Below are 23,551 nucleotides of genomic sequence, written 5' to 3' on the forward strand. Positions count from 1 at the left end.
GAGATAACTGAACAACAATCTTGTCACCTTTGTAGACATTATGAAATATCTCAGAATCTCCCTATTAATCTATACCCACACTATATAACTAGATAGGAGGTCTCACTTTTTTCTTTCTGTGATTTTTCAGACTTCCGTGCTCTGCTTTCTGCCCCTCCATTCTTGATGTTTCCCTGTCTTCCACTCATAGTTTAACTCTTGTCCAGCAGATGGCACTTGTCACTTTTCCCAGACTATGGCACTCTAACTTGGCTCTGTGGGAATAAGCCTCCAAAAGGTTTTGGGTTGTTTTTTTTTAATTGCTCCAAAAACACATGCCTATTATTTTAAGCCTTCTTTTCTACATGGTCCAACAGTCCCAAACGCACAGAGAAGGCAACTGGGACAATGCACAACCCACCCCTCCCACAACTGCCAACCCTTAATAATGAACAAGGAAGTCTCCATCTTTCATCTCTTATGCGTTGCTAGTGATTTCTTACCATGTGCCTGTTCTACACTCCCCTCTCCCCACCCAGTGTCCCCTGTTCATCTTAGTACTTCTAGCTACCTCTCAGGGTTTGGGGAAATACCCCAGCTTTTCCCCTGACTCTCCTGTCCCTTCATCCCTGCCTTCTTCCAGTACGATGGGGAATAGTGAAAAGAGTAATGAATGTAGAATCAGAGGACCTGGGTTCAATTCTCAGTTCAGCCACTTGCTTCTTATGTAAACTATGGGCAAGTCATTTCATTTCTCTGTGCCTCAGTTTCTTTATCTGTAAAATGAGTGGATTGGACTAGATGACCTCCAAACTCTCTTCTGACTCTCTCAATCTATCATGTCATTACTCATCCAGGTTATTAGCATCACCAAGGGTCGATTCCCAAAATGTCTTAAAATAGGGGAATGGTACTGGTTCCTCTTGGCACACTAGGAAGACAGAGAGATACGTTGTCCTTGCTAGGTTACATTATTCTGGTTGTGTATTCCCACCATCATGTGCACTATGTACAAATTAGTGTTCTAGTACCAACATCCTAAAACTCTCCCTTAATTATTTTACTCCTATTCCCATCTGCTTACCTTCACCTTGCTCCAGTCTGTTCTTGCAAGACTTATGTGTCATGCATCCATCTCCATTTAATTGGACCCTATCTTCCTTCTTCCCTTTTTTTCCCCTTCAATTGATTTTATTGGATTTTTGCTCTTCTCTCTACCTTTTTCAGAATAACTTTCCTTGTGACTAGGGTACCTCTAAGTTTCCTTCCAGAAAGAAAGGAAAGAAGGGAGGGAGAGATAGAGAGAGAGAGAGAGAGAGAGAGAGAGAGAGAGAGAGAGAGAGAGAGAGAGAGAGAGGAAGGAAGGAAGGAAGGAAAAAGGAAAGAAAGAAAGAGATAGATGAGAGAGATAAGGAATATCTAGATAAGGCATGCTTGACTGGCGCACAACTTAGGAGTCATCCATCCCCTGGTGACTTTTCTTTGCTTCAACCCTAATGGGGCTGAATGACAGAAAATGGATATTGGAAAAAATAACAGGATGTTGTAATAGGAAGAGTATTGGACTTGGATTCAGGAGACCTGAATGTTAGTATATTAAGTACTTCCTACATGCCAGGCACTATGCTATCTGCTGGGTATACAAATACAAGAAAGCAAGATAGTCCCTGCTCTCAAGGAGCTCATGTTCTAATGACATACCACATAAAGGGGTGCTGGAAAGTGGAGATAGGAAAGAGTGCCACTGCATGGGCATGAGGGTGGAAACTGTGGGAAGTGGCATGAAGACAAGCAAAAAAGCCTGACTATTGACGCAAGAAGAATTGGGTGGAATCTAAATTCCTGGTAAAGTGGAGATATTGGAGAGTAGGGCCATGGCAAAAACTATGGTTCTATTATTCTATGATCCTGTGAACCTTCTTGCCACCTTTTTATATAGGTTCTCTTGTTTTCCTGTGGTTTTCTTTCTTTTCTGGTTTTTTTTTCTTCTTGTTCTACCATCATATACCTTTGTTACCTTTCCTCTGTTTCTTTTCCTTAACTTTAGCCATTTTTCTCCTTCTCATTCAACCTACTTCTTCCTACAGCTTTTAAATAGATATTTAAATTTTTATAAAAATGCATTTAAAAAATTTACACAATAATCTCTTCCCAAAAAACACCCAAGTACATTTTTTCTTGGTTCTACTTTCTTCACTCCGATTTACTTCATACAAACCTTCCCAAATTTATCTCAGTTCTTGTTATGTATCATTTTTATGGGGCCTTAAGGAATTCTGTCTGTGCACTATCATTTGTTCAACCATTCCTCAGTCATTGGGCACATACTTTGTTTCTTAGTTTTTAGTACAAATAGTACTGATCTGCATATTTCTGTACATGTGGTTCATTTTCTTGTAGTCAATAGCCTTCCTATGATAAACTGCTCTTCATGGAATTTATCTTGTTGCATAATACCCAACTATTTTCGGAAGCATGTGTCATTTGGCAGAATTACCAGCCATGAATTTGAGCATCATCTTCTCCCAATCCCTTCAGCAAATAATTTTCTCATCTTTGAGCATCTTTTCCAGCTTGATAGCCGTGAGGTAATACCACAGTTATTTTGGTTTGCATTTCTCAAGTTATAACAGATTTGAACTTTTTTTCATTTTGTTATTGATTACATCTTTCCTTTTGAAAGGTGTTTGTTTATATCCTTTAATGATTGGTCTTTTAAGAAATAGCTCTTAATCTTGTTTATAAATTTTAGATATCATCTTTGAATCCTAGACTTTTTTGAGTTTTTAACATGAGTGTCTGTCGTATTTTATTGTAAGTTTTTTCTTTTTTTAAATGTTTTTATTGATGTCCTTTGTTTTTGTTTTGTTTTGTTTTATATCACTATAATTTACTCTAGTATTCTTCTCCCTCTTTCTCCCAGAGAGCCATTTCATGTAACAAATAGTATTAGGTCTAATGAAAAAAAATTCAAAATCCATTTCTTTTATGTGATTCTAGTTACGTTGATTTTATTTGTACAAAAGCAGTTTAATTTTATGTCATTGAGTTTATTTTTATCTTTTGTGATTTCTTCCATTCTGCATATGATTATGGCTTCTTTCTATATTCCTAATAGTGAAAGCTAAAACTTTCTGTTTCCTTTTTTTGCCTTACCATTTTACATTTAAATTGTTTATCCATTTGGAATTTTATTGTGGTCCATTATGTAAGATATTGCCCTAAAACTTTCTTTTTTAAAAAATTTATTTAATATTTTTAGTTTTCAGCATTGATTTTCACAAGAGTTTGAATTAAAAATTTTCTCCCCATTTCTACCCTCCCCCCACTCCAAGATGGCATACATTCTGATTGCCCCATTCCCTAGTCAGCCCTCCCTTCTGTCACCCCACTCCCCCCATCCCCTTTTCCCTTACTTTCTTGTAGGCAAAATAGATTTCTGTGCCCCATTGCCTGTATATCTTATTTCCTAGTTGCATGCAAAAACTTTTTTATGAACATCTGCTTTTAAAACTTTGAGTTCCAAATCTCCCCTCTTCCCTCCCCACCTACCCTCCCTAAGAAGGCAAGCAATTAAACATAGGCCACATGTGTATCATTATGTAAAACCCTTCCACAATACTCATGTTGTAAAAGACTAACTATATTTTGATCCTTCCTATCCTATCCCACTTTGTTCAGTTTTCTCCCTTGACCCTGTCCCTTTTCAAAAGCGTTTGCTTTTGATTACCTCCTCCCCCTATCTGCCCTCCCTTCTATTGTCCCCCCTTTTTAATCTCCTTCCTCCTTCTTTTCTGTGAGGTAAGATACCCAATTGAATGTGTATGTTATTCCCTCCTCAAGTCAAATCCAATGAGAGCAAGATTCACTCATTCCCCTTCACCTGCCCCTCTTCCCTTCCTACAGAACTGCTTTTTCTTGCCAATTTTATGCGAGATAATTTACCCCATTCTATCTCTCCCTTTCTCCCTCTCTCAATATATTCCTCTCTCATCCCTTAATTTGATTTTATTTTTTTAGATATCATCCCTTCATATTCAACTCACCCTGTAGCCTCTGTGTGTGTATATTGTATATATGTATGTATGTATGTATGTATGTATATTCCCTTCAGCTACTCTAATACTGAGGTCTCGTGAATTTTACACATCATTTTTCCATGTTGAAATGTAAACAAAATAGTTCAACTTTAGTAAGTCCCTCATGATTTCTCTTTCTTGTTTACCTTTTCATGCTTCTCTTGATTCTTGTGTTTGAAAGTCAGATTTTCTATTCATCTCTGGTCTTTTCACTAAGAAAGCTTGAAAGTCCTCTATTTTATTGAAAATCCATATTTTGCCTTGGAGCATGATACTCAGTTTTGCTGGGTAGACAATTCTTGGTTTTAATCCTAGCCCCATTGACCTGCGGAATATCATATTCCAAGCCCTTTGATCCCTTAATGTAGAAGCTGCTAGATCTTGTGTTGTCCTGATTGTGTTTCCACAATACTCAAATTGTTTCTTTCTGGATGCTTGCAGTATTTTCTCCTTGATCTGGAAGCTCTGGAATTTGGCGACAATATTCCTAGGAGTTTTATTTTTGGGATCTTTTCAGGAGGTAGATTCTTTCATTTTCTATTTTACCCTCTGGTTCTAGAATATCAGGGCAGTTCTCTTTGATAATTTCTTGAAAGATGATATCTAGGCTCTTTTTTTAATCATGGCTTTCAGGTAGTCCAATAATTTTTAAATTATCTCTCCTGGATCTATTTTCCAAGTCAGTGGTTTTTCCAATGAGATATTTCACATCATCTTCCATGTTTTCATTCCTTTGGTTCTATTTTATAATATCTTGATTTCTCATAAAGTCACTAGCTTCCATTTGCTCCAATCTAATTTTTAAGGTAGTATTTTCTTCAGTGGTGTTTTGGGCCTCCTTTTCCATTTGGTTAATTCTGCCTTTCAAGGTATTCTTCTCCTCACTGGCTTTTTGGACCTCTTTTGCCATTTGAATTAGACCATTTTTAAGGTGTCATTTTCTTCAGTATTTTTTTGGGTCTCCTTTAGCAAGTCATTGACTTGTTTTCATGGTTTTCTTGCATCATTCTAATTTCTCTTCCCAATTTTTCCTCTACTTCTCTAACTTGCTTTTCCAAATCCTTTTTGAGCTCTTCCATGGCCTGAGATCAGTTCATGTTTTTCGTGGAGGCTTTTGATGTAGGCTCTTTGATTTTGTTGACTTCTTCTGGCTGTATGTTTTGGTCTTCTTTGTCACCAAAGAAAGATTCCAAAGTCTGAGTCTGAATCTCAGTGCGTTTTCGCTGCCTGGCCACGTTCCCAGCCAACTTACTTGACCCTTGATTTTTTCAACAGTTTATGATTGCTTGTATAGTATAGAGTACATTGTCGCAAGCTTGAGGGGCTGTGCTGTTGTTTTCAGAGCTTTTTCGACACAGCAAGCTCTGCTACACCAGTGCTCCTCCTCCCCCAAGAACCCCCTGCGACTCTGATCTGAGCAGGCTCTGCCCTCCAGCTCTGATCCCCCACTTAATTCCTCCCACCAGATGGGCCTGGGGCCAGAAGCAACTGCAGATGTAGTTCTGTAGCCACCTCCGCTGCCCCTGGGGTGGTGGCTGAACTGGGAACTCCCTTCACTCTGTCCCTGCAGTTTTTCCCACTAACCTTCTCTGTTGTCTTTGGTGTTTGTGGGTTGAGAAGTCTGGTAATTGCCACAGTTCCCTGATTCAGGGTGCTAGGGCTTGTTCCGCCCAGCTCCCGGTCTGGTTGGTCCTGGCTCAGCCCACGCTGGGCTCTGCTGCATTCCACTCCCAGCTCCGTGCAATAGACCTTACCCAGTGACCATCCAGGCTGTCCTGGGCTGGAGCCCTGCTCCCCTCTGCTATTTCATGGGTTCTGCAGTTCTAGAATTTGTTCAGAGCCATTTTTTATAGGCATTTGGAGGATACTGGGGGAGAGCCCTAGGCAAGTCCCTGCTTTCCAGCTGCCATCTTGGCCCTGCCCCCTCTTTTTGTTTTTTAATCATGCTGCTTTCTTGTTTTCCTAGCACATCTTGTGGAATAAGGTGTCCCTTGTCCAGTAATTTCTGTTCTTGGGCTTTTTGAATGCTGGGCTGCTGTGCACATTTATTGCTAGGCAATCAGTTCTGCTGATCTACCTTTTTTTAAATTCAGTACTACAAAGTTTGAATAGTTATTCCTTTGAGATATAATAGAGACAAATACTATCCTTCCTACTTTTTTCATTACGTTCCTTTATATCCTAACCTTTCATTTTCCAAATGAATTTTGTTATTATTTTGCTAAATTCTACAAAGTAATCTCTTGGTAATATGGTTGATATAGAACTAGATCAGTTGAGTAATTTGTGTAGTCCAAGCAAGAAGTTATTTAGATCTGGAGTGGTGGTGGCTCTGTGAGTTCAGAGAAGGATCCATGTATGCATAATATTATAGAGATAGAAAATGAAAAGCTGTAGTTACTGATTATATATGTGGGTTGAGAGTCAGGAGTTGAAGGTGGCATCAGCTTTTAAATATGGATGACTGCAAGAACAGTGGGTCCCTTGATAGTATCGGGGAAGCTTGGAGGAGGTCAGGATTTGGGCAGGAAGACAATGAGTTCTGGTTTGGACATGTTGGGCTTGAGATGCAGAATGTAAGGAGACAGGTACTACTAGGTTTGTTTCTGTGTGTGTAATCTCAACATCTAGTCTTATTACTTTGCACATAGTAAGGTTTTAATGCTTGTTGTTCTTAAGAAGCTCTTCCTCTCCATAACTTCCATGCCTTGTTTCTGGTTCTCCCTTTAAATAAATCTAATCCCTCTTCTGGGCAGTTGGGTGGCACAGTAGATAGAGTGTGAGACCTGGAGTCTGGAAAACTCATCTTCCTGAGTTCAAATCCAGTCTCAGACACTTACTTAGCTATATGAACCTGGACAAGTCACTTAACCCTGTTTGCCTCAGTTTTCTCATTTGTAAAATGAGCTGAGGAAGGAAATGGTAAACTTCTCTATTATCTTGGCCAAGAAAACCCCAAATGGGGCCACAAAAAGTCAGACACAACTGAAAAATGACTGAACAACAACAATCCCTCTTCTATTTGATAGCCTTTCAAGCATTTGAAGCCAGCTGCCATGTATTACAAAATAAATAGTCATATCTATGACTGAAATCTCCAATTCCTTTAGATAATCCTTACATGACATTGTTCAAATACTTCACTGTATCCTAATTGCCCTACTCTGGAAATGCCCTAGTTTGTCAATGTCTTTCAGACATTGTAGAGTACAGAATTGAACATGATGCTCCAGAGTAGTCTGACTGGGGCAGAGTAAGGCAGAACCATCACCTCTCTTGTCTTCATTAAAGCAGCCCAAGATGACTTTTCTTATTACAGCTGCCGTGTTAAACTCTGAACTTTCAGTCTACTAAAATAGCCATCTCTCTCTCTCTCTCTCTCTCTCTCTCTCTCTCTCTCTCTCTCTCTCTCTCTATCTATCTATCTATCTATCTCTCTCTACCTCCCTTCCTTCCTTCCTTCTTGGCTTCCTTCCCACATTCCTCCTTCCTTCTTGCCTTCCTTCCTTCCTGCCTACCTTCCTTCTTGCCTTCCTCCTTCCTTCTCCCTTGTTCATGGCTTTCAGGTGGTCCAATGATTCTTCAATTATCTCTCCTCAATCTGTTTTCCAGGTCAGTTGTTTTTCCTATGAGATATTCCACATTTATTTTTTCAGACTTTTGGATTTCTTTTGTTATTTCTTGGAGTTTTGTGGAGTCATTATCTTTCATTTCACTAAATTTAATTTTCAAAGATTTATTCAGTAAGTTTTTGTACTTCTTTTTCCTAGCTGTTAATTCTCTTTTCATATCTTCCTTGTATAGCTGTCATTCCTTGTAAAAATAATTTTAGCTCTTTTTTTATATTCTTGCTTTAAATCTTCCTTTGTCCAGCCTGCAATATACTTTGAGATTTTACTTGTAGAGGTTTTCAAGTCTTAACTCTTCTATGTTTGTGTCTTGAACTTCCCTGTTACCATAGTAGCTCTTTAAGTCATGTTTTTTTTTTGTTTGCTCATTCTTCCAGCCCACTTCTTGACTTTGGACTTTATGTTAGTGTTGGGTGCTACTCACTTGTAGAGCAGATGTCTGGCCTGAACTTTTGTCTTTTCGCGTACTTCTTCTGTTTTCACATCTCAGTCTGGGGAATTACAGATTTTCAGTCCTCCTGAATCTTGGCTGAGTTCTCTTTCCACTACCATATAGCTGCCCTCTTGACCAAGATACTGCCATTCTTTTTTTATTTTATTTCATATTTTATTTTTTCCCAATTACATGTAAAAACAATTTTGATGTTTTTTTTTCAAATTTTGAGTTCCAAATTCTCTCCTTCCTTCCCTTCCCCCCCTTATTGAGGATGCAGGCAATTTGACATAGGTTATACATGATTGGTCATGCAAAACACATTTCCATGTAAGTCATTCTGTAAAAGAAAACACAGAAAAAAGTATCCTTGATCTGCATTCAGGCTCCACCAGTTCTTTCTCTGGAGACAGACAGCACCTTTCATCGTAAGTCCTACAGAATTGTCTTAGATCATTGTATTGCTGAGAATAGCTAAGTTATCCATGGTAGATCATCATACAGTACTGCTGTTGCAGTGTACAATGTTCTTCTGGTTCTGCTCATTTTCCTTTGCATCAGTTCATGTGAGTCTTTCCATATTTTTCTGAGAGCATACTGCTCATCATTTCTTAAAGCAAAATAGTGCGTGATAAAACACAATCATATACGATGACTTGTTCAGCCATTCCCTAATTGATAGGCATCCCTTCAATTTCCAATTCTTTGTCACCACTAAGAGAGTTGCTAGAAATATTTTTGTACACATAGGTATTTTCCTTTTTGTTTTTTTAATCTATTTGGGAATGAGACCTAGTAGTGGTATTGCTTGGTCAAAGGGTATGCATAGTTTTATAGTCCTTTGGACATAGTTCCAAATTGCTCTCCAGAATGGTTGAATAAGTATACAACTTCACCAATAGTATATTAATGTTTTAATTTTCTCAAATCCCCTCTAACATTTGTTAAATTTTGCTTTTCTGTCGTATTAGTCAATGTTTCAAATTACTCTCCAGACTGGTTGAATCAGTATACAACTTCACCAATTATATTAAATATTAACATTTTAATTTTCTCACATCCCCTCCAACATTTGTTATTTTGCTTTTCTGTCATATTAACCAATGTGACAGGTATGAGGTAGTAGCTCAGAGTTGTTTTAATTTGCATTTCTCTTGTCAGTAATGATTTAGAGCGTTTTTTCATATGATTGTAGATAGCTTTGATTATGTTGTCTGGAAACTTGCTGTTCATATCCTTTGAACATTTATCAATTGAGTAATGGCCCTTATTTCTATATTTCTATAAATTTGACTCATTTTTCTATATGTTTGAGAAATGAAGTCTTTATCAGAGAAACTTAGTATGAAAATTTTTTCTCACAGTAATGGTTACCATCTTTGTATTTCTCTCCATCCTATTTTCTCCCTGTTGATCTCTCTCTCTCTCTCTCTCCCCCCCCCTCTCTCTCTCCCTCTCTCTCCCCCTCTCCCTCTCCCTTTCCCTCTCTCCCTCTCCCTCTCTCCCTCTCCTCTTTTACCCTGTCCATTCTCAAAAGTGTTTTGCTTCTGACTTTTACCTCCCCCAAACTGCCCTCCCTTCTCTGATCTCCTTCCCTTCCTACTTTCCTGTATGGTAAGATAGATTATAGATTTCTGCACCCAATTAAGTGTGTATATTATTCCCTCTTTGAGCCAATTCTAATGAGAATAAGATTCATGTGCTCTCCTTCCTGCTTTCCCCATTTCCCCCTCCCCTGTAAAATCTCTTTCAGGCTTCTTTTATGTCAGATAATTTATCCTGTTCTACTTCTCCCTTTTCCCTTCTCCCAGTGCATTCTTCTTTCTCATTCTTTAATTTTATTTTTTTAGATAGTCATACCATCACACTCAACTCACACCTCTGCTTTCTATCTATGTGTACTTCTTCTAACTGCCTTAATAATGAGAAAGATTTTTAGGAGTTACAAATATCATTTTCCCATAATGGAATAGAAGCAGTTTAGCCTTATCAAATCCCTGATAATTTCTCTTTCCTGTTTACCTTTTTATGCTTCTTTTGCATCTTGTATTTAAAAGTCAGATTTTTTATACAGCTCTTGTCTTTTCCTCAGGAATGCTTGAAAGTCTTCTATTTCATTCCATTTTTCCTCCTGAAGGATTATACTCAGTTTTTGTGGATAGATAATTCTTGGTTACAATCCTAGCTCTTTTTCCCTTTGGAATATCATATTCCCAGCCCTCCAATCTCTCATTGTAGAAACTGCTAAATCTTGTGTTATCCTGACTGTGACTCCATGATATTTGAATTGTTTCTTTTTCTGCTTGCAGTATTTCCTCCTCCATCTGGGAGGTCTGGAATTTGACTTTAATATTCCTGGGAGTTTTCATTTTGGGATCTCTTTCAGGAGGTGATCAGTGGATTTTTTTCAATGACTATCTTACCCTCTGGTTCTTGAATATCAGGGAAGTTTTCCTAGATAATTTCTTGAAAGATGATGTATAGGCTTCTTTTTTGATCATAACTTTCAGGTAATCCACTGGTTCTTAAATTATCTCTCCTGGATCTATTTTCTAGGTCAGATGTTTTTCCAATAAGATAGTTTACATTTTCTTCTATTTTTCCATTCTTTTGATTTTGTTGGCCTGATCTTTATGTCTCATAAAGTCATTAGCTTCCACTTGCCCAATTCTGATTTTTAAGAAATTATTTTCTTTAGTGAACTTTAGTACCTCTTTGGCAGGTACTATTTGGCCACTTCTACTTTTTAAGGAGCTCTGTTCTTCAGTGAATTTTTGTATATATATTTTTTTCCATTTAGGCACTCCATTTTTCAAGGCCTTCTTCTCTTCATCGGATTTTTTGTGCCTCTTTTACCATTTGGCCTATTCTGTTTTTTAAAGTGTTATTTTCTTCAGTATTTTTTGTGCTTCCTTTACCAAGCTATTGATTTTTTTTCATGAATTTCTTGCATCACTTCCATTTCTCTTCCCAATTTTTCCTTTGCCTCTCTTATTTGATTTTTAAAATCCTTTTTGAGCTCTTCCATGGCCTAAGACCAATTCATATTTTTCTTTCCATCTTTGGATGCAGGAATTTTGACTTTGTTGTCTCCTTCTGAGTGTGTGTTTTGATCTTGCTTGTCACCATAGTAAATTTCTGTGGTCAGAAATTTTTTCTGTTGTTTGCTCATTTTCCAGGCTATTTATTGACTTTTAATTCTATGCTAAAGTGGTCTCTGCTTCCTAAGTGGAAAGGGCACTATCCCAAGCTTCAGGGGTTTTGTGCAGCTATTTTCAGCTAGGGACCTATAAGTTTTTGTCTCTTCCAATATTGTATGATCTAGGGAGAAGTGTGTTTGCTACTGTCCTGTACTGTGCACTGATTTGTGAGAGACCACGTGTACTCTTTTCAAGCCTTGAACTGGCTCATTCCAGATATATATTCCAGGAAGATGGGGAATCTCCTGATTGTTCAAGACAGTTTGAGATATGACTGATTCTATTCCTCAACAGAGTAACCAACCTGGTTACTCTCATTTCTCATTTTTCAACTTTCACTTCTTCCTCTGACCCATCTTAGATATCTTCTTTCCCGAGAGTGTAAGACTGAATGAGTGAGTGAGTGAGTGAATGTAAGTATATTGGGAAAAATCAGCAGATGGAGGAATAACAAGATAAGTACTTGGGGCTGCTGTCTTTGTTAACTGAGGTAAAAGTCTCAGAATAAATTTGGGATGCTGTTGAGTAGAATGATCCAGGGTCAACTCCCTGCTATGTATTTCAATTTCATCATTATTTCCTTGAGCAGGGGAAATGGCTACATCCTCACATGATCAAGGCAAGTAGGTGGCAACTAGTGGGTAAAGCACTGGATTTGGAAGTGGGGCGACTGGAGTTCAAGTCCTGGACAATTCTGGCCAAATCACTTAATCTCTCTCAGTCTCAGTTCCATCATTTGTAAGATGGGGATAATAATAACATCTACTTCATGGAGTTGTTGTGAGGATCAAGTATAATTTGTGTAAATTGCTTTGCCATCCTCCAAATACTGTGAAAGAACCACTTTTGTCTCATCCAATAGTTCATTTATCTTCCCCTGTTCCTGTCCTTCACATTAGTACATTCATTGTGTCTATTATTTTCTTGGTTCTGCTTACCTTATCCTGCACCATCTCGTATTATCTCAAACTGGATGGCCAGTAGACATTTTAAACTCAATATTCTGTCTAAACAGAGTTTAAAATTGAGTTTGAAATTTAAACTCAATTCTGTCAAAAGCAGAAGTTATTATCTTTCCCCGCTGAACCCTCCCTAATTCCCACTTTCCCTGTTACTATACAGGGCAACACCATCTTCTCAGACTCTGAGGCTTGAACCCTATGTGTCATCCTGGATTCCTCCAGTATCCTCCAATATCATAGTATGTGCTTAAGAAATGTTTATTGAATGAATGAATCTAAGCCTTACCAAGTTTCTCTAAGTTCTTCAAGTTTGTCATTTTATGGTACAATAATAATATTCCATTATATTCATATACCACAATTTTCTCAGCAATTATATACTTGATGGGTAGCCAGCTCTTGGCTAACACAAAAGTGCTGCCATAAATAGATTTGTATTTATCTCTTTCCCTTTATCTATTGGTATATATGACTGATCTTGGTTGTCATGGGTTAAAGAGTATTTACAGTATAGGGATTTTCTTTGTATAGTTCCAAATTATTTTGCACCCTTCTTTCTCTATTTCATATTCTTCCAATTCCACCACAACTGCTTCGCCAACCCCAGCCACTCACTATAGAGCTAGATTAGTGTCTGTTTCCTCAGAGTTCTTTTCTTATGTGTTTTCCTTTCAAGAGGAGTAGATGGGATGCTGGATTTGAAATCAGAAAAACCTAAGTTCCAGTCCCTCCTCTTCAGATACTCCCTAATCATGGGACCCTGGGCAAATTACCTCATTTGACTTGGCCTTAGATTCCCCAACAGAGTTTAACTCAATAATATTCCGTTATATTCATATACCACAATTTTTTCAGCAATTATTTACTTGATGGCTCTTGGCTAACACAGGGTTTAACTCAACAACCAATCTCTTCCACCTCTAAATCTATGATCCTAGTCCATTCTTTTAAGGAAGAACTTCATCCTCCCAGATAAACTAGAGGATGAAGCAACATTCAATCAGCCAACTTTTACTACACATCTTCTCTGTTCTAGGCACTGTCCTAGGTACTAGGGAAAGAAATATGATGAATAAAACAATCTTTCCCTCAAGGAGTCACTTTTCAATTGAGGGGAGACAGTGTATATGTACAGTATAGGGGAGACAAATACATATGTAAGCAAATAAAAATAAAGAGAATAAATGCAAAGTAGTTAATTGCAACATAGTCAAGGGGCAAGGCACAAGTATTTGGGGAGATCAGGGAGGCTTCATGTAGATAATGGTACTTGAAGTGTGTCTTGAAGGAAGAGAAAAATTCTATGAGGCAGAAGTAAGGAGGGGGTGCATTCCAGACATCGAGTTCAGATTGTACAAAGGCCCAGAGATGGGAGTTTGAATGCCATGTGTGAAGAACAGAGCGGACACTTTAATTAGGTCACAGTTTGTCACCTTTTCTGATAAGGAAGCCAATGTGCATTTCATACATACAGTACTGTTTCCTGGATTTCATAGGAATAAAAACATCCTGCAGCCTTTCAGGTTGTTGGAACATTCTCAACTCACATTCCTATTTAAACTGAGGTTTTTGATTTGTTTAAGGAAGAGGTTTTATCTGAGCTTTGTGTTGTTATTAATAGTGTTTTCCTCAAACTTCTCTACCTTTTCTCCTATTTCTGGTGCTATTTGCCAATGTCCCCAAAACTAGCAGATTCCTATTAGGGCCCTAATGCAAACAGTAGCTGGCCCAGTAATGCCTATGAAAGGGCCAGCATTGCTTAGTTCTCTCTTTCCTTTCACATGCTTAAGGCTTCCTCTGTAGAAAGTCATGGTAATGGAAAGCAGTCCTACCCTGGGGAAGAAATATTAAGCAGTTGGATGAGAGAAATGATGTCTCTCAAACTTTTTAAATGTCACGTGGTCAATAAATATTTAGTAAGTACCTACTGTGTGCCAGACACTGTACTAAGTGCTGCATATTATTAAATAATAGCAAAGGCAAATGTAGCAAAGTAGCAAAATGGGAATGGTCCATAATGATCTTGGCCTAACAGGAGCAAAAATTAATGGTGAGGAAGAGTCAGGAATCTGGTCGAATGGGGATTGGAAGGCCAAAGTATGGAACTCCCTCAAAGAGGAAAAGAATCTGACCTGAAATGCTATCAACTGGCAAACACTGAAGGTTCTCCATATCTACAGGACTCCGGTGAGCCACATCTCCAGCTTAGCAGTTGATCAAAGACAAAACTCTACCAATCCTTTAACTCCCCCCAATATTAGCAGCCATCCATTTCTTACTCTAAATAAAAGATAGATTTTATTGTTGAGTTGTTTCAGTCATGTCCAACTCTCTGTGACCCCATTGGGGTTTTTTTTTTGCAAAGATATTGCAGTGGTTTGCCGTTTGCTTCTCCAGCTCATTTCACAGGTGAGGAAACTAAGACAAACAGGGTTACATGGTTTGCCCAGATTCACATAACTAGTAAGCATCTGAGGCAACATTTGAACTCAGGTCCTTCTGACTCCCTCCCAGAACTCTTTCCACTATGCCACCTAGCTGTCCAAAAGATAGATAATTCCCTCCTTTTGCTAAAGAGTTGAGAGGCTATGGGAACTGGATATTACATGCAATATTCATGTTTGTTATGTCAGTTTTTTCTTAACTGCTTTTCTTTATTACAAGGGAAGCATCTTTGGAATTTGGCTATATCTGAAAATGAATGTAGTATTTAAAAAAAAACAAATTTTAAAATACTGCAGAAATAAATAATAGCAGCCGGCTCCCAGTGTAATGGAAAGCACACTGCACCAGTTATAGAGGGCTGGGTTCTAGCATTAGTTTTACTCCAACTGGTGCTGCCTGTCAGGGATTCAAACTGAGGGATCCAGGATTGGGACCAGAGGGACACAGGACACAGCAAAAGGAGCAGGCCGTTGGGAGAGAGTATGATGGGTGGCCCCAGAAGCAGGCTGATTAGAGAACTTCTAAAGAGGAGTTCTTTTCAACCCAAAAGACCAAGATTGGCAGAGCTGAGCTGAACCTACAGCTGACAGACACCTGCCAGGGTTCAAGAGTTAGGGGGCCAGTCCCTGGGCAGACTTCTACTGGATGCTGGCATCACTCAGAACTCGGGCTTTGCATTTTGACCTCTTTGCAAGGGAGCCCACTGTAGCAATTTTCTCTCCTCTCTAAAGGCCTCCTCTGGGACTCTCTCTTCCACTTCTTCAGTTGCATTTGCCTCACCACAGAAAGCTATTCTGTCCTGTCTCTAGGAAGCAGCTCACAGACAGCTCAGGAATCCACTTCAGCATTTTAACAATTATCACCATCTTTGTTTCTACCTATTCTGATGTGGTTTATTTTCTCTCTATCTCTGTCTGTCTCTATCTCTCTCTGTCTGGATCTCTGCCTGTCTCTGTCTCTCTGTCTCTGTCTCTCTGTCTCTCCATCTCTCTGTCTCTGTCTCTCTCTCTCTCTGTCTCTGTCTCTCTGTCTCTCTCTCTGTCTCTCTCTCTCTATCTATCTATCTATCTAATCTGTCTGTGTGTATGTGTGTCTCTTTGTCTGTGTGTGTGTGTGTGTTTTCCCTCAGTGGAAGTAGAGTATAACTTTTCACATTTTTTGACGACAGTCAAAACTCATGTGGAGAGTTACATATTTCTCTGCCTCCTGTGCCCAACCCCACACCCCCTCAGCTTTGACCTTAAACAGCCAGGCAACCAGCAAATATGTATTACAAGGCTGTTTATGTACCATGGATTGTACCAGATACTGAGGATCCAAGGACAAAAATGAAGCAGTTCTCACCCTCGAGGAATTTCTTATGTTCTACAGAGAAGATAACATGATAGCATTTAAATATGTATACAAAATTGGTACAAGACAGCTTTGTTTTGTTTATGAGGGGAGGTGGGGGAAGACACTAGCAGCCTGGTGGATCTGGAAAGGTCTGTTGTAGGAGTTGGCATTGCAGTGGAGTTTCAAACTAGGGATTCTAAAAAGATGGAGCCGAGGAGGGAGTGAATTCTTATCAGTCAGTTAATTAACATTTGTTAAGTGCCTACTGTTTGCCAGGCCTTGTGCCAAGGATCAGGGATGCAAAAAACATATTCCCTGCTTTCAAGGACCTCGCAGACTAATGGGAGAGACAACATGCAAACAACTATGTGCAAACAGATATAATCAGGCTTAGAGATAATCAGTGGAAGGAAGGGAGGCACTAGCATTAAGGAGATTAGGAGAGGCTTCTTGCAGAAGGTGGGATTTTGGCTGGGCCTTGAAGAAGCCAGAGAAGCCAGGACACAGAGGGAGAATTCCAGGAATCTATGAGGGACAGCCAGGAGAATGCTCAGATATGAGGGACAGCCTAAGCAGAGGAAAAGAAATGGGAGGTGGCATTCAGTGTGCGAACCCAACTGGTTAATTTAAGGGACAGGTGCTGGATTGCCACAGCCCCAAAGTAGGCTATGAAGAGTTAGTTCCAGCTCTTGTGGTTGGATCTCCTTGCCCCTTTAACCTTTCTCATTTGGTCTCCTATTTGCAGGAAACTCTGGGAAGATGTATAGAGAGCCTTCTGGTGCCAAGGCCCTAGGGTGAGTGTCAGCAGATTGGGGAGTGACTGAGTGGGGACTGGGCGATGCTCCCTTTGCTGATTTGGATAATAAACCTGGGATGTTGCATGTACAATAATCATGTGAGAGTCCAGTGGGGAGGAGGATGTGATAGTGGTTCTAAGTTAATGTCCCTGATCTGAGTATCATTTCACCCTAAGACAACAGTCTTCTCTTGTTCTTTCCTGTAGGAGACAGAGTAAGCCACTGAACTTAGCCATTGAACTCTAAGTGAAACAGGAGAGAAAGCTAGTTTTCTCACATACCTGCACACACATGAAATAGACCCAAGACAAAAAGAAGGTGTTAGCCTAGAAAGCAGAGAACCTGGGAGAGCTCAGCGGATGAGTTCTGTTTCCACACCTTTCCCCATAGGACAGCTTGGGCACAAGAGAAGATTCAGAGTTTTGAGAGGGAAATGGAAGTGGGAGGACTGGAATCTCATAGCTTTATAATGCAAGCCAGAGTTAATTGTATCCTGATTACCTTCCAGGAGCAGGCTGGCAGCCACCACGGATAACCTGCCAAGCATCTGGGGAGAGAGCCCTCCCAGATTTGCTACCAAGCTCAGCAGGGTGGTGGCAAGAGAGGGACAAACAGGTCGCTTCTCTTGCAAGATCACTGGCCGCCCCCAACCCCAGGTCACCTGGCTGAAGGTAAGGAATGGCTAGAGTGAGCCCCAGGGCCTAGAGACCCAGAAGGTCAGTGTGAGACCCTGTTGATGAGCACAGACCTGCCACCCTACTGTTTGGGATCCACAAGGACTTTCTGGTGTTCCTCACATCTGTAAGGCTACATAATTCGTTGATCCAGTCCACCCTTGTTCCCTGTCTCCCAAGTAGGGAGAATGAGTTCTACATGAGTCATACCCCTAAATCAGTCTGTCTAAAACTCCAGAGCCACAAGGCCCTAATCATCACAAAACTGCTGATCAGCTGCAGAGCTCAGGATTACAACCATTCTTCCTTTTCAGTTTAGCATTATTTATGACTTAGCAATCAAATGCCTACTTTTTATCATTTATCATTTCCATCGGGAAATAAATTCCATGGCATCTCCTTCATGATGATTATTGTATTACACTTGAAGGCACATACCCTACCCAACCTCCTTTCCTCTGAATATTCAACATCCAATCATTGCTTTAGAGCTGAAAAGGACCTTCGGGGTCATCTAGTCCAACCTCCTCATTTTATAGATGAGGAAACTGAGGCCCAGAAAGGTTGAGGGAATTAGCCAAAGTCACTTAAATATTAAGTAAAAGAGCTGGAATTTCAACTCAGGTTTTCTGGCTTAGATTCAAAACTCGTTCCACTGCACTGGAATAATAGCACAGTGCCTCACATATAGTAAGTGTTTAATAAATATCTATTGACAGTGGTACAAATTCCATCTGGGTCTTAACATTACTTCCCCATCCCCATAAGCTTAAATTGAGCAGAGCCTCTCTTATTTCTGGGAAAGCCCTTGGTTCCAGGCTCCATTCTCAGGCTCGTCTTGTTGGTCATTCACCTGGCCGTCAGATGCTGTATTCTTCAGGGAAGTAAATTACAACTTGCTTATGGTGATGCATGAATGAATGAATGGAAAAGCATTTATTAAGTGCTCACTATATGTAAAGCATTGTGCTAAGCACCGGGGATTCAAATACAGCAGTAAGGCAGCCCTTTGTCTCAAGGGGTTCACATTCTAATAGGGGGAGATCACACAAATTAGGAGGCTTCAGCTGCAAGTCTGATGATTTTAAAAGCCCAGCAGTCCTTGAAGCACAGTAACAAAGCAGAAAATAATGCATCTTCTTTAATGCTATTTCCATTGATGGAACCATATTGTTTCTGATATGGGGCTGCTAGGTGGCATAGTGAGTAGAACACAGGTCCTGGAGTCAGGAGGACCTGAGTTCAAATCCGGCCTCAGACACTTGAGTGTGACCTTGGGCAAGTCACTTAACCCTAATTGCCCTGCCTTACCCCCTCCAAAAATAGAAAAAGATTAAAATGATACCACCAGTGTACTCATCTACTCAAGGACTGAAATAAGTCCTAAGAAAAAGCTTAAACTTTCTCCAGTTTCTTCACCTGGTATCTGTGTATCCACAGACTCAAAAAAAAGTGCCAAAGACTTAGGGGGCACAAGAACTTTCTTTTCCAGGTCTTCAGTAGTTATGGCTACTGAGGAGTAGGAGGCTGCCTCACCTGCAGAGTTGACAAGTCACGTCTCCACAAGAGTTGCTTCCCTGGTTGATGACTGTGGGAGCCTGCCTGGTATGGTCTGGGCAGCACCGCCATTCTCAGGGTTCTTGTCTTTAGCTGCTTCTCAGTGGCAATTGGTCAGTAGCTGGTGTTGATGGGATGGTCAGCCCCTTCACCACTAAGGTTGCCTTATGTGTATGGAGCTCAGATTTATCTAATTCCTTATTTTTGTGAAGTGGTTTTTTGGTTTTTCTTTCTTTTTTATTACAACAACCTTTTAATTAGAATCTTCTACTTGGAAACCTTTAGAGGTCATTTTTTATAGGTGAGGAAGTGGACACTTGGAGAGGGGAATTGCTTTGTTCAACATCACACAAGAATTTTATAATAGAGTAACACCTAGAGCCCAGATATCTAGAACCCAGGAAAACCTGGCACCCAGATAACTCAACTCCTGCCATGGTATTTTTTCTACCATACCACTTCCACTGTGAAGTAGTTCACAAATATGTTTTCTTCAGAAATACATAATCTAGTTAGCCTTGGAACTGAGACTCAAAAGCAGCCCTCCCTATTCCAAGTTGAGCATTTTTTCTGCTATTCTCCAGGGCCTCTATATTTTCATCTCAATTTATCTTGATTTGCGACGTCACAGCCCAAAGTGAAGGCATTTGCCTAGGATCACATGGGCAATAGGAGTCTGAGGCAATGTTTGATCTCAGGTCTTCCTGATTGTTTTATTCACTGTATTTCTATCCCTAGGACCTATTTTTCTATCCTCTATACCTCCTAGCTACCATTAGTTGTATGTTAGGAATGAGAGGCTGTTCCTTAACTTGGTCATCTTCTACTTTTCTTGGCTTTTGTCACAATCATCAATTTGTTGTCAGATCCATCTGATGTTCGTGTTCCACGGCCCTTGTTCATTTCTTACCATTCACCATGTCCAGGTGGCATAGCCCTCCAGCTACCTGGTGGGTAATACTAGAACTAGCTGGTCCTGCTCTTTCTGTTCTTCCTAGAACCTCTTGACTGCCCAGCTTATCCTGGGCATGCCCTGCATCAAGTCTAAAGACTCTGGCTGCATGTGATTTAGAATGACCATTGGGCTTCCCAGTCCAGTGAAATGGGAACCTTAGCTCTGTCTTGTTTGACTGAACGCTCTTCAAGAACAGACTCGTGAGAAGGAGAAAACAAGAGAATCAGTGTCACTTTCCCACATCCATGCAAACACACACACACACTTCCCACAGCCTTGACCCATTTCCAAGAAAGGATATGAAATTCATTACCACTGTCAGCAGTGGCCTTGGGGCACAGAAGAGATTTTTCTTTTTTTTTCCTTTCTTTTTTTTCTTCTGGGAACTGACGCTCCTGGGAGGTTGGTGCAAACCTGGGATTAATGAAGTTTAAATCTATGTTTGGAGAGAGGTCCTCAATCCAGGGAGCTTGCTGTGTTATAGCAGCCACATTACCAAAAGTACCAAATGCTTTCTCTTCTGAGCTCCATCAAGCCAGAATGAGTGACAGCTAAAACTGCTTCCCCTTGGCAAGACTCTCAGCCTGGGGTATGCACATGGGTGGGGAGCAGGGGTGTAATGTACCCTGAAAGCATATTAGAAACAGTAAGCCAAGATGCCATTAGTCACAAAGCAGAAATGTGCATCTCAGTTAGGTTGAGGAGATATGTCTTTTCAAGACAGTGTCAGGGTTGACATAGGCAGAGTATGTAGGAAGTATGGGACAAGAAGTGAGTTCTGAAACGCTCCTTTCTGCTCAAATGTGTCTTCCCCACCTGTAATATTATTATTACAAGAATCACAAATCAGACTTCAGAAGCTCACACCTTGACCCTGGAAGGCCTTTTAAAATACATTTAAAAATTTTTTAAATACACATTAAAAATGTTTTATTTTTTTACTTTAATGTTTTAAAATACACGTATGTTACCTAATGAAAAGAGCACTAGATTGAGAATGAAGAGACCTGGGTGGTTTCTAGTCTCAGTTTTACACAGGCCTAACCATTCAGATGATTTTGAACAAAATACTGACCCTCTCTCCACCTCTGCAACCTCCTCTGTCCAATGAAAGTTTTAGACAAGATCATCTCTAAGGCATTTTCCAGCTTTGACATACTAGGATTCTATACCTTACTCATTAGCATGGTTCGTGTCCCTGTCTGAGTAGTTAGTTGACACTTCGGGCCCTTTGGATGTGAAACAGGTCAATTCCGATGATGAAGAAGATAGGGACAATCCTTCGGTGGTGAAGAGAGCTGAGAGTCAGGACCAAGGAAGGCAGGCTTAGTGTGATTGGGTGCCTCTGAAGGGGAGGGCATCAAGGACTGATTTCACCTGCTTGAAAGGGTTGCCTGTGCTATTCCATGGAGGATGACAAAGGTGGTGCATGCATGGCTTGTATGCATGATGGGACTTGAACACTCACTAATCACTTCACCTCATCTTTCTCATCAGCGAAATGAAGGGATTAGATTAAACAATATCCCAATAGCCCTTGCAACTCTGATGGAACATGTTTCTGAATTATGTGAAGGGGAACAGGAAGCCTACTGAAGGTGGGGTAAATATTTGTGTTATTTGTTCCATCAGGAGGCAGTACAGAGAAATGCTGAATGAAACTAATTGCTGTTGCTAAAGGAGGGGATAAGTCTCAGTCCCAACATTATCACAACAGCATTTTTATAGCACCTTAAGGTTTGGAAAACACTTTATTTGTATTATCTCATTTTATCATGCCAGAAACCCTTCGAGGCAGGTGCTCTTATTATCCATATTTTGCAGACGAGGAACCTGAAGCTGAAAGTCAGTCAATAAAAATTTATTAAGTGCCCACTATGTGCCAGAAACTGTGCTAATTAGTCAGAATATAAAGAAAAGCAAAAGACAATTCCTGTTCTCCAGAAGTTCATAGTCTAACAGGGGGACAACATGCAATCAATTAAGTATGAACAAAATATACACAGGTTAAATTGGAGATAACAGAGAAAACACTAGTGACTTGTCTTGGGTCACACAACTAAATAAATGCCCGAGGTAAGATTCAATCCTAGGTCACCCAGATTCCAAGTCCAGCTTTCTTATATGTCATCCCTCCTAGTTGTCTATTGCTGGGTTTTTAGCACAACACCTGGCATATAGTAAGTGCTTAATAAATATTTGTTGACTATTATTTACTATAGATTGTCTGAAGATTAGCATCGGGATATGCTGGTGAAACTCCAAACTGGAAGACCCTTTTGCTCCATGCTTTGGTGTTTGACTCGATGTAGTATTTGACTCAAGGATTGCTTTAGTGTTTAAGTAGATAATCCCTGCCTGTGGTTTTCAGCCCGCCCTTGGAAGAAGAGGCCAAGAATTTAGTTTCAGAGGGACTTATTTCTGTTATCTAGAATCGTATCTTGTATCTGTTATCTTATTCCTCCACACACATGCAGGGGGAGGTCCCATTGGAGCCAAGCGCCCGAATCCATATGCTTGAGAAGACTGGGGTGCAAGTGTTGGAGATCCAGGAGGTACAGCTGTCTGATGTGGGAATCTACACATGCATAGCAGTGAATGTAGCAGGGAAAGCATCCATGTCCTCGGAACTCATCATCCAAGGTATGGTCCAAGATGATTTAGGTACTGGGGATTAATTCCTCCCAGATACTCCTGGGCTCCAGGGAGAAGACCACTAGACTCACTCATTTATTCCCTGATATATGCACGCATGTTCGTGTACATTCGTAGGGTTGTTATTAGTCACAGACGAGGTAGATAGTCCTGGTTTACAGGGTACTAATTCTCCTATGCCCCGACTTACTTCCACTGTCTGTTAGAAGAAGCAGCACAATTTTATAGGCCTGACCTACTCTAAGATCCTGTTCTACTTAATCTGGACTGTTACTCCTTCTATTCACTTCTTGTTGATTTTGTAACAAAACACTACAAAGCTGTTTTACGGAAGCTCTTCAGTCTCCCTTCCTAATCTCACCCCCATTTTACGTCCATCTCTTCTAATGATTTCAATTCCTGTTTCACTGAGGTGAGAGCCAACCACCCGAAGCACCCACCTTTATCCCCCTACCTCAACCCAACTCTGTTTTAGAAAGGGACCTAGGAACCACCTAGTCCATCTCATAGATGAGAGACTTTATGTTTAAAGACTTGTTCGAGATCATTTTCCCTGCAGTCCTGAGTAAGAAATGCTCCACTTCCTCTGTGAAGGTAACTGCTTCATCTGGACCCCTTAATCCTGGTGATTCCCATTCTTGAAATATTTGGCACTTATAGTTATTGCCTTCCTTTCTACTGTCTTCTCTCTTGACTCCCCCACCTCCACCACTCATTTCCTCTATACCTTCAAGCATGCAAAAAATTCCCCATCATTTTGGTTAAAACAAAAAACAAAACAGAGATCACCTTGACCCTGCTTCCCCTGTACTGGTGCCATCTTATTCCTTTATTTCTGTTCACTTTCTTCC

General features: G+C 40.2%; 1 protein-coding gene across 2 annotated transcripts in view; it reads left to right on the top strand.

Annotated features, from left to right (window-relative positions):
- The window catches only part of MYLK (myosin light chain kinase), a 338,535-nt gene that overhangs the window by 112,227 nt on the left and 202,757 nt on the right, over positions 1 to 23,551 (top strand). For both annotated transcript variants that reach the window (XM_036746782.1, XM_036746783.1), the window contains exons 4-6: positions 16,808 to 16,856; positions 17,368 to 17,530; positions 22,523 to 22,688. In XM_036746782.1, the coding sequence (XP_036602677.1) occupies positions 16,808 to 16,856; positions 17,368 to 17,530; positions 22,523 to 22,688 (378 nt within the window). The remainder of the gene's footprint in view (positions 1 to 16,807; positions 16,857 to 17,367; positions 17,531 to 22,522; positions 22,689 to 23,551) is intronic.

Source organism: Trichosurus vulpecula, chromosome 2 (genome assembly GCF_011100635.1).
Source record: "Trichosurus vulpecula isolate mTriVul1 chromosome 2, mTriVul1.pri, whole genome shotgun sequence".
Lineage (NCBI taxonomy): Eukaryota > Metazoa > Chordata > Mammalia > Diprotodontia > Phalangeridae > Trichosurus > Trichosurus vulpecula.